This window comes from Musa acuminata, chromosome BXJ2-8 (assembly GCF_036884655.1).
Source record: "Musa acuminata AAA Group cultivar baxijiao chromosome BXJ2-8, Cavendish_Baxijiao_AAA, whole genome shotgun sequence".
Lineage (NCBI taxonomy): Eukaryota > Viridiplantae > Streptophyta > Magnoliopsida > Zingiberales > Musaceae > Musa > Musa acuminata.
The window spans coordinates 11,131,137-11,142,730 of record NC_088345.1 but is presented as its reverse complement, the minus strand read 5'-3'; the positions used below and the strand labels follow the sequence as shown (position 1 = coordinate 11,142,730).

Here is an 11,594-nt window from a genome sequence, read left to right as displayed (position 1 = left end):
GACAATGAGAGAAGACGATCATATTCGTAGGAGATTCTTCAAGAATGACTGTCTAATGAATGGATTGCTCCATGTCGCATTTTCTTTTTGTATATGGTGCCGGTGGGTGTGGGTGAATTTTATATGTGGCAGGAGATGTGAGCTTATTGTTGTTGTAGCTCTTGGGCAGATCGCAATCACGGATTGATATGACGACTGATGGAGCGGAATGTTCATCTTGTCAGGATTATGATTCCTATGTCGGATCGGCATGTCCGATTAAACTTGTCGAGGCGATTCTGCCAGTAATGCAATTTCTGTATGGAATGTTCATCTTGTCAGGATTATGATTCCTGTGTCGGATCGGCATGTCCGATTAATCTTGTCGAGGCCATTCTGCCAGTAATGCAATTTCTGTATTCGAAATCATATGAATGTTACAATTGCATCGGCGTCCAGTATAATACGAACTTGTCTCCTTCTGTGGGTGACAAGCGACTCTGATTCCACAGTGACAAGAGTGAGTATATATATGATCAACTCCTGAAGCCGTGGGGAGGCAACGCAGAAGATAGGAGGAATGGCAACTTCCCAAGCAAAAACATTCTGCAAATGCCTCTCCCCGCCCTCATGTCTGGAAACCAGACGTTGCTCTCACAGTCACCCCCTCTGCGGTTCTTCTTATTCTCCTCTTTTTTCTTCCAAGTAGTGCATCCACCTTCTCTTTCCTGTTCCATGACTTGCTCCTTCGCCTCATCACTCTGATTGGTTCGGGATGACAACACGAGTGCCGCGATTTCTACCACTTCACTCGCTCTTCCATTGCCCTGACATGCCTCGTTTCTTATGAGTTTGTCTTGTATGAATGCCTTAACCCTGCCGAAGAATGGAAACCTTCCTCTACTTCTCGCCGCATCCCCATGCGTCTCGGCAGCCATGTCTCCTCTCGCCACTGGACTCAAATGGAAGCTGACCTTCTTCGATGGCTCGATGCGGTGGAAGAATGTTTCGATCATGCCGGCATGCGACACAAATAGCCCGCGCTGGAATTCCACCTTCTCGTACTCATGGTCGGCTCGGCCTTCGTCGCCGCCATGCCGGTGGTGGACGCCGAGAAAACCAACGGCAAGATCATCTGGTCCAGACTCCGGAAATATAGGTTTCGTGTCATCATCATCTACGTCATTCGATCTGGTGCGGCCATCAGCATCTCCTGGCGATCTAGCTTTTAGTTAATACGATGGCCTGTATCCCAAGCGTTCGACTTTGGAGTCACGGCTTGAAGACGACGTACCTTCAATGCCTACAGCCTCCCCGAATTGGTAGGTTGGAATGCTTCCCAATCTTACACTCCTCTCTTCGCTTTCCACAACTATCTGTGAATCAAGTAAAAGCAAATCAAATCGAAACAGTGACATCGTTTTAAGCTATGTATATATGTTGGCTCCACAACTCACCCCTCGCAGATTCTCCACTTTCTTCTTCTCCTCCTCCTTCAACTCCTCTTCCAGATCGCTTATCTCGATAAGTTTTGTGGGCTCCAAGAAAGAAGCAAATTCGTCAAGATGAGGATTAGTGGTTCCAACCCACATGTCAGCGTAGCTGGAATCGTCGATCAGTTCATTAGAGGCGGAGGCGACCGATAAGATCTCCTGCAGGATGTCCACCTGGTTACTGCCTTCTTGGAAGCTGCCGGAACGCATGGCCTTCGACTGGGTGAGATCCATACGAGGGAAGTCCTCCACTTCCAATGGCGGCAAGGAGAGCCTGTGTTGAAGCCTCGCACACTCCAACGCCACATCCACCTGAACACGAACACCGGTTGAGCAGAGTAGATGGGGTGGGGGTATCAGGGAAGCATCGGAGTGGATGATCCTTAACCTTGGATGGCATGTAAGTGAAACTTCCCGGATCATGACACGGAACTCCACCACCGAATGCCTCTTCGGTTAGATACTGCATCCACTTGCCGTCCTCACAAGCACTGCCATCGAGAGACGCCCCCTGCATCATCTCACGGCTCTCGAACTCGTCCCCTCTTCCATCGGAGGAGAGATCAACAGTCGGGGATCGGTCTGTCGACATCCACTGCGAGTGATCCACGACGATCTGTGGGCCCGGTGCGGTCTTCTTGAACACGCGGCACAGTGCATACGCATCCTTCATCGACGCGCAGACGCCCATGGCCATGAACTCGTCATCAACAAGGAGAGAAAGAAGAAGAGGACGTTGACGTACCTGTAAACCTGCGGCGGCATTCTCGCATTCCTTCTCGTCGAGGCGGTATTCGTGCATGACCCAGTCGGTCCGAGAGCCATGCGGAGCTCGGCCTCGGTAGTAGACGAGGGTTTTCTTCGTCCCGACCGCGCGGCGTTGGGAGCTCACCCTCCGATCCTTCCCGGTGGCCTTCCAGTAGCCGGCCTGAGTTGCTCGGTTAGTCCTCGACCCATTGGGGTACTTGCGATCTCGTGGGCTGAAGAAGTACCACTCGAGGTCTTTGCCCGGTAGAAAAGATTTCTCTGAAAGGTAAGGATGAGGTAACAAGTATAAGATGACGCCAACTTTCTCTCTACTTCCCTGCATCTTCTACCTTGGATTACGTTCCATGATTGGTTTAGGTGCATCATCAGTAGAATCCATATATGTGAACACGACACTGTGATCTCTATCCATGCTTTCCTTTTTGTCTTGGAGTGCCATGTGCTACTGTTCTCGCAAGCTATCGAAGATATTCTAGGAAAGCTCGAGTGTTTGGAATGGATGGGGGGAAGGAGGATCGTGTTCTCTCTTGTAGCTGAAGTCAAAGTGACCTTTTGACCTTTTGGTTCAAAACAATGATATCCTGTGGTTCTTTCGGACCTTCACCTTAATTTGGAAGATGAGAGGCCCATCTAACTCATCAGCAATCGCCAGTCTAGTGTGTAAAAGAAGGATCGGGATGAGAACAAAGGTCCAAGTAATGGGAGTTTGTCTGCCATATTATGTATGCATACATGTATATAGAATATATATAATTGGGAACTAGGAAGGCTCTCCCCAACAAGTAATCGAGGAATCAAATACTAGGAGTCTTTTCTTGAAGAAGTGGAGTAGGGATATGGACTTGATCAATGTGCCAAGTTGAAGGAGATGAAGAATTGAGTGCAAGGCAAGGCAAGGCAAGGCAAGGCAAGGCAAGCTTCTTGTTCCATATCAACATCATTTTGTTGATGTATTTGCTTACAGATTGCATTGTTTGATATGAGATATGGAAGGGTTCACATGATTATCAAAAGCGGTTAATAAAGCAAAGAGAAATATCACCTGGTAGATCCCATGGCTCACACTTGTAGAGGTCAACCTCTGGGATGATCTCCAACTCGAGTTCACGTCCGTTGATCTTTCTCTTGAGATAGTACACCACGAGCTCCTCGTCGGTGGGATGAAACCGGAAACCAGGAGGGAGACTCATCGACGCCATTGCTAATCCTCAACACCGCAACACCAAGTAGCTCTTGCTAACTTTTTGCCTCAAGGAGCAACCTGCTACTCTCCTCAGCGAATCGACAAAACGCTAATCACACAACCTAACAGTTAGATATACAGAGAGAGAGAGAGAGAGAGAGAGAGAGAGAAGAGGAGGAGGAGGAGGAGGACAAGGGGAAGCAAGAACGGGGAAGAGGAACGTAGAAAGCAAGGGGAGGGGAGGGGAGGGCAAGCCTCGTCGATGGCTTTATAGTGAGTTCTGGAATAGCTTTTGGATCAAGGGAAGCAAGGGGAGATGGGCGGCCCCCCATCTCCATGGCTTTTCTGGCTGTGGTTGAGGTTGATGCGATGGCTTTTTAGCGTGGATTATCGTCGGCGTTCGGGAGAAGCTCACAGCTTTGGCTTTTGCTTCCTTTTGGTTTGCTGGATCTGCATCGACGGCCACAATGGATCACAAGCTTGTCTTCTTCTCTTTTCCTCGCCAAAGCCTGTCGGTTCCCTCTTCCAATTGGTTATCTCGTCCATCATGTTACCTTTACCTATTGCGCCCCCTCCGGACTCCCTCGTCGTCCAGTCGTAGTAGTTTTCGTCTCATCACGAGAGTTGATAGTTTTCGTCCCTTTACTTCGACACCACCTCCTCCTTACCCTTCATGAGGCCCAAGTGGACCTCGTAAAAAGCGAGGATTTTCAAAAATCTCATTTGTTATGCAGTTAAGGAAATCTCTCTATTATCATACCCATCGAGCTCATGTCAAGGATAGGACCGATGCAATAAAAATAGTTTGCGACTAGAGGCTTCGTGAGTGAGTTTGTTAGTTGATCGACTGTATGGACATGAGAGACACGAAGTTGATGTCTAACAATGGAATACTGGATTGACACATAAGTAGGTAGCTCCAACATTGTCACAATATATTGGAGTAAGGGTAGAGTTGACTTTGAGTTCCTTGAGGAGATTTGTAACCCAATTGAGTTCAGCAACAATGATAATAATGACACGATATTTAGCTTCAGTTGAAGACCAGACAATTGTCTTTTATTTCTTAGAACTTAAACTGATTGAATTAGACCCAAGAAAGATGACATATCCTAACATGGAGGTTTTATCATCAAAGTTTCTTGCCTATCCAGCAAAGACATGTAGATGAAGTGGAGTGGTTTTACGTAGAAATAGACTATGATTAAGGATCCCTTTAAGATATCGCAAAATTTGTTTAACCACAGACCAATGCATAGTAGAAGGTTAGTGCATGTATTGAAATAATTTATTGACTGCAAATGAGATATCTAAACGGGTGAGAGCCAAGTATTGTAAGGAGCCAAGCTACCATCATATAATTTGAGTGATTCACTAGTAGAGAGAGGAGTAGCAACTTCTTTTGCATCCTGCATATTTATCTTTGATAATAAGTCTTGAATATACTTTCTCTGTGAGAGGAGGAGACATGAGGATGTAAATGTTACTTCCATTCCTAAAAAGTAACTCAAGGGTCCTAAATCTTTGAGGGAGAATCGATCAACCAATTGTTTTAGAAATGTCTGAATCTTCAACGGATCATTGCCTATGACAATAATATCATCTACATATACTAGAAGATATATTGTATTTCCATGTTGTTATCGTAGGAATAAAGAGGTATCAGACTTGGAGTTGATGAAGCCAGTTGATATCAGAAACGATCCAAGTTCAGTGTACCAAGCTCTTGGAGCTTGACGGAGTCCATAAATGACTTTTTATAGTTTGCAAACAAGGTCCGGATACTGGTGATGAACGAAGCTAGGGGGTTGCTACATAAAGACATCTTCAGTTAGAGTCCCTCGTAAAAAAGACATTATTAACGTCCAGTTGTCATAAGTGCCAGTCTTTGGAGATGGCCAAACTTAAAACAAACCAAATTATTATGGGTTTAACTATGAGACTGAAGGTATCTATGAAGTCAACGCCATATCGTTGATGAAACCCTTTGGCTACTAAACGTGCTTTATATCGAGCAACGGATCCGTCTAAGTTCCGCTTAATTCGAAAGACCCATTTACACCCAATGATGTTTTGTATAGGATGAAAATGTCTAAGAGTCCATGTGGAGTTATGGGGTAGAGCATCATATTCTTCACACATAACTTTATGCCAGTGTGGAGATTTTTTAGCTTGAGTAATTGTGGTGTGTTGATTGATCTCAGGAGAGGATTTGGTGATAGCATGTAGGTCGAGAACTTGACGTGGTTTAAAGATACTACTACTTTTTGAGCGTGTTGTCATTGGATGTTTAGGAGCTGTAGGTTGTGTTATTGGTATGGGTGGTGGAGAGGCATTGACATGGGTCAGGGCAGGCTGAGATACATTAGGGGGACTAGGTAAAGAAGGTTGTTGTCTTTATAAGGATATTGTTTCAGTAGTAGGTAAGGCTTGTGAAGAAGGAAGAGGAGAAGTAATGAAGGGAGTGAGGAGCTATTGAACCGGAAAAACAGAAGAGTATCGATCTTTAAGAGAGGGATTAGATGGTGTGGTAAGAGATTAATTTGAGAGGATCGATGGTATACTCCAATGATGTATATTTGGTGAAGTGGCTTGCATAGTAGAGGTTTTAAAATGGAAAGCAAGACTCCACAAAAATAAAATGACGTGAAATAAAGACTTCTTGAGTTTTAGGTTCGTAGCACCGAAAGACATTATGTTCAAGAGAATATCGTATGAAGATATAATGCTTAGATCTTGATGTTATCTTATGTGGGGCATAGGGACGTAGCCATGGATAACATAAATAATTAAATATTCTGAGTTTTTGAAGGTTTGAGAATTTGAAAAATAGTTTTTCAAATGGTGACTGGTATTGCAGAACTAGAATGAGTAGACGATTAATAAGGTGACGACAGTTTGAAAGACTGTTGACCAAAATGTTGTTGGCATGGAGACTTGATGTAGAAGTGTGAGATCGGTTTCTACGATATATCGATGTTTACGTTCCAACTAGTTGAGAAGTGTGTGAGAGTGACTTAAGGTGTTGGACGCGGAGGATCTTGTCGATCCACTCCTCGATGTCGACTCTGGAAGCGCTATTGCTGGACAGGGAAGAAGAAGAAAAGAAAAACAAATTTGCTTAACGCAAAAGCTCTTGTATCATGTTAGAATTAAACAAAGAAGATATAAAGATAAAAAGTATATTTCAATTAGTATCATATGATGAGTGAGGTGGCAATTCCTCGTAAAAGCACAGCCTCGCCGACGAAGTCCAAAAAGTCGGGCAAGGAGGGGGCGACTCCGCGGCGGCCAACGAGGAGCTCGTCCCCTTAGTGGCGCCGTGCTCTTTCTGCACGTGCCGGGAAAGCACCCACGTGGCGGTACAGGATCAGCCGCGCTGGACCCCATCCCTTTGTTCTGCATCTTGTGCTCTCCCACCTTTTCCTTTTCGTCAATCCAACCCACCATCGGTGGGTGCTTTGCCCTTCGAAGGTTTAGTCTCTCTCCACCACCACCACCTCATTATATCTCACTATATTATTATTTTATTTATTATTAGTATTTAATTTTGAGTAAATTCTTTAAAAAAATTATAAGCTTTCACTTTTTTTATTATAAAATATTTTTAAATTAGTTGTTGCTTTTGCTCGATCATCTCGTTGTGGTTGTCTTTGGCCGCATGAGCATAAGTCTAGGTAGAGCCTCGATAGGATAAAGCTAATCATGATTGGAACACGATGATAATAATAAACAAAAGTAAAAACAAATTTAAGGACGATGGATGAGAGTGAGGATAAATATGACGAACGAAAAAAATGATGATAGCGATAGACGATGATGGAGATCGGAGATAATATTATCTTTTAGAAAATAAAGAACGAATGGTTGAAATAAAAAAATACTATGATGAAAAATAAATAAAATTTTAATTTTATTTGAGAAACTTACCCTTTAATTTTTATAGTACAAAACAAGAAAGACAATGGAGGCGGTGTTGGGATCGATCCATGAATGCCTGCCTGAGGGCGATGGATGGCGTCGGCAGGCGGCAAAGCAGAGTTCTTTGATTCATCACTGTGCCAAACTAGGACGAAGGAAGCTTGGAATCATTGTGACCGAAAGGTTTGCCCACTTCATCTTCCACTTTTACAAAGATCAACAATTAACTCCGAGTAGACTCCCATCATCTGCCGCACGGGTTTCGGGGCAAAGGATTGTTAATTCATGCTTGTGTAGCCAAACGAGAGATCATGTGATTTATGTAGATCAGACGAACTCAGCTAAAGGAACAACAGCAGGATTTACCAACATCAACATGTTTTACAACATACGACAGAGACGACTGTTGTATGACAATGGAGAGAGAGAGAGAGAGAGAGAGAGAGAGAGAGAGTTAAGAGTTGCTACAACTGAACTGAAGCTTCATCAGTCCATGAAGTGATCTACATACAACAAGCAACAGAGATGGCAGACCTAACTAACGCTCCTCCAACTGTTACCACAATTCACAGTTCAACAGTCTTCCCTTCTTGTTAAAGAACCATCTCTGCAGACGAAAAGCTTGATGAGGTATATATAGTATCATATTTGAAGTGAGTAGGATGAGGTATATCTAGTATCGTATTTGAGGCCATGCCGGCTACAAACACAACCTTATTGCCTGGCTTTCACCATCTTCACTGGCCGTCACTGACTGCTGCACTTCACTCTCTACGGCACACCTGTTGTAAGGCACAAATCCCCTTCCGGAGCCCCCGCTCCCTCTTCGGGAAGCCGGCATACTGCTCGGCTTTAGACTCGTGCAAGGCATTGAATCACTCTCTGCCACATTTTCTGCTTTATTTGAGTTCACCACAACAGCATTTGGATCGGTTAGTCCTGCTCCGCTGGTCGATGCAGTGTTAGAACCAGTCCAAGAACCCTCCCTCTGAATGTCTTCATTGCCTGCGGCTTCCATCCCGAATTGCAGAGGATACTGTGGTTGCAGATGGATATACGAGAAAGGCAAGTTGCCATAAATGGACCACCATGGTGGAGAAAGAAACGTAGGCTCTACAGAGTGGCCTCCTACTAACGGAAAGCGATACAACAAGGGGGGTGGCTGACCAGGGTAAGCATCGCATGTACTTCTGATCGAGTCCCCAATAAAAACTCCATGTCTTGCTCTTTGCAACCACATTTCAGCCTTGGAATGCAAATTAAGAGCTTTGTTCTCTTGGAGACCTTTGATGTCAACGGATGAGGTTGGCTGGGGCTGTGCGATGTTAGCAGCACCGGAAGCAGATGAAACGTTTGAATCAGTCACGACTACCATCTTTCCAAACAGCTTGAGAGTTGGTAATGGTGCTTCGGATGAGGTGTATGCATTAGGGCAATGGTCTATCACCTGAAGCATTTTTAAATAGGCCAGTCAGAAAAATAAGCTTTGCGATCACTCCGACAGGTTTTGATGCTTATTTGAAAGATTACCTCTGGAAGCTGATCTTGCCTAGTCGAAGCAGGAACTGCCGGGTCAAAACCTCGAAGCTTATGCTCTTCTTGAACCATCATAGTAGGTGACTGTCCTCGATCATCTTGATCATTTGAACCAGCAGCAGATGAAACCGGAGATGAGCAACCATTTTGGCCAATTGAGAACACGGAACCCATGGTTTCCGATCCAACAGCCGATAGAACTGATGTAGGCGATCTGTTGTCCTGCTCACAGATTATAGGACTCTGCAAACGAGGCCTCTCAAGTTGTTTCAGAGCAGGAATCTCCTTGTTGGATGAGTGAGACAATTTACGCGGATACGGGTGCACTGGTTTCCTCTTTGGCCGAGGGGGAGGAATCTCGATGCCCTTCGACGTGCCTGTGTTGTCATTGCTACCAGACTCGCGAACCACCTAAGTGGATGAGAAAGAGAAATATTGAGCTGGAAAGAAAAGCTTTCGGTGCTCATCTCCATGAATGACTGACTTTATCAGTCGAGCAAGACCACCCATGGGCACCACATTATGACAGACAAATAGTTACTGAAGCAGCAATTAACCTTAGAAAAGAACTTCTGGGCATGACTCCTGATCTGAACTGCTGTCTTTGTACCTATATGTTCTGCAAATTAAATTCCCAAGTGTGAATACAGATACAGGCTAAGAATGTCCGAACCGAAAACAAGAAGAAAAAAGAAAGCATCATAATAACCTTCTATACGGCGCCAAGCACGCCCGTACTGCTGCAAAGCTTCAAGAAACTTGTTGTGTTCTTCCTCCGTCCACCTCTCTCGCTGCTTTGTTATTGTATAAGGTTTCCTCACCTAATTAACAAAACCCAGAAGAAATTTCATTAGGAAACAACCAAGTCGAAGCTCGAAGAGAACAATTGACGATAGAAGATACCCTGGGAGCCTGTTCCGTCACAGGTGAATCAATCTCCTTCGAGCGAGGAATACTCATCGATGATGTTTTCGCATCCACATCCATTTGATTGTAGGAATCACAAACAGGTTTCGGACTCGTGACTTCGTGTAGCTCCTGGTTATACAAATCCCAATTCAGCAACTAACTTGAGATAGATATGTTTCTTGGCCATGTATATATATATATATATATATATATATATATATATATATATATATATATATATATATATATATATATATATATATATATATATATAGCATCTAATAGTGTGTGATGGATCTAAGAACACTAACATGACCAGCTAGGAAAATTCCTACTTTTAACCAGTATCCTCACATTCAGATGGCGAGAATAAGATGCCTATCAATGAAAAGAAATAAAGCAAACATTCTTTCCTTCAAATCTCATATTATTCTATAACCTCTTGATTGCAAATCCTTATTGGTAAATCTTCCCCCACATACAGAGAGGTGAGTTCAGAAGTTCAAGGGGGCAAAAAAAAAAAACAACCAGTTTTTTGGGACACGAGTCCATCAAATCCACAGGCATTTGGACACAGCCCTAATCGATCAAAACAATCCATCACCACAAACCCTCAATCACACGAGCATCGAGCTTCAAAACAGCAAAATGAAAGGGGAAGCACGACAAATCAAACCGCACCCAACCCCACACAAGAACAATTTTTTGCCTCCCGAACTTTTTCCAAAACTCCCAAAACAAAGCGGAGAACCCAAAAAGGTAAGAAATATTCGTCTACCTGACTCTCCATCCCCGCAAGAACTGCTCTCATCCAAAGCTGCCGCCGCCGATCTCCTTCGATATCTGACGGAATCTTCAAGAAGTCGAACACGTCATGATTCACCAAACAATCCTTCTTTCAAGATACCGGTCCTGATCAAGAGGAAAAGGAGGAAGAAGAAGAGGAAAAGAGAAAGAGGGGGAGACGGGACTAAGAATGGAAGCCACGGTCGGAGGAAGAATGCAAACACGCAGGCAAAAGGAGAGGAGGTGATGCCACGTAGGACGGGGAGATTTTTTTGCCCTTTAAAAAAAATTCACACGGGGGATGGTTCCAGAAGCTGCTCTATACATGTGGCCAGGAGCCGCTTACACGTGGCGCTCCCTCAATTTAATCCCCACCTCTGGTTGTGACCTCACGTTGTGAGGTTAAAAAGGCAAGATAAAAAACATGTGATATAATATTAATAATGATGGTTAGTAATTAGTATTAATAATTATTTCTTATTTTTTAAAACCTAAATTAAGATTAGAGTGTACGCTTTTGGAATATATATTCTAATATTTGAAGGAATATGTATAATATCAAAAAAATTTAATGGATAAATACTATTATTTATATACTTTGCCATCTGAAAACTTGAAGGATCAGGTTCGAGGATGCCTGTAACATGAAGCGTGCACTTCACCTTGACTTAACAAACGTGGTACTCCTCGGCCGTTTGTCCGACCATCCGAAGACACGTGTCCCACCGATTCGAGGAAGCCGAAGGCTGTGGATAATGGCTGCAAAAGATCCCAACCCACATTGACGCGATTGGAGAGAAGAGGACAGCAGCAGCCCAGAGTGCAAGGCATCATGATGGCCGCTTGATGAGGATCTGATGGCAAGTAAACCACCACGTCGGTACATAGATGCTGCATTAACCGTAATGTTCGTCACAGAACCGCTCTCTCTTTCTTATATCATAAAGACCTTAAAACTAATATTGACCACTTATTGGAACATACGTGATTACAGATATAATAATCGGTACGATCGGCAA

The 11,594-nt window shown here is 43.9% G+C and overlaps 2 protein-coding genes across 3 annotated transcripts; both read right to left on the bottom strand.

Annotated features, from left to right (window-relative positions):
• Positions 1 to 373: 373 nt before the first annotated feature.
• LOC135583428 (NAC domain-containing protein 54-like) lies at positions 374 to 3,995 on the bottom strand. 2 transcript variants are annotated; one of them, XM_065120934.1, is made up of 6 exons: positions 3,283 to 3,995; positions 2,218 to 2,498; positions 1,861 to 2,139; positions 1,437 to 1,784; positions 1,274 to 1,355; positions 374 to 1,192 (listed from the first exon to the last, which is right to left on the bottom strand). In XM_065120934.1, the coding sequence occupies exons 1-6, from the start codon at positions 3,437 to 3,439 to the stop codon at positions 516 to 518; spliced, it is 1,824 nt and encodes a 607-aa protein (XP_064977006.1). In that variant the 5' UTR covers positions 3,440 to 3,995; the 3' UTR covers positions 374 to 515. The 2 variants fall into 2 exon arrangements, with proteins under 2 accessions (XP_064977006.1, XP_064977007.1); XM_065120935.1 differs by having other exon boundaries at positions 1,009 to 1,200.
• A 3,691-nt stretch (positions 3,996 to 7,686) lies between these two features.
• On the bottom strand, positions 7,687 to 10,801 carry LOC135619176 (protein REVEILLE 5-like). The gene is made up of 6 exons (XM_065120929.1): positions 10,568 to 10,801; positions 9,784 to 9,918; positions 9,590 to 9,701; positions 9,438 to 9,499; positions 8,875 to 9,291; positions 7,687 to 8,791 (listed from the first exon to the last, which is right to left on the bottom strand). Exons 1-6 carry the CDS (start codon positions 10,598 to 10,600, stop codon positions 8,045 to 8,047), a joined length of 1,506 nt encoding a protein of 501 aa, XP_064977001.1. The 5' UTR covers positions 10,601 to 10,801; the 3' UTR covers positions 7,687 to 8,044.
• Positions 10,802 to 11,594: the final 793 nt, after the last annotated feature.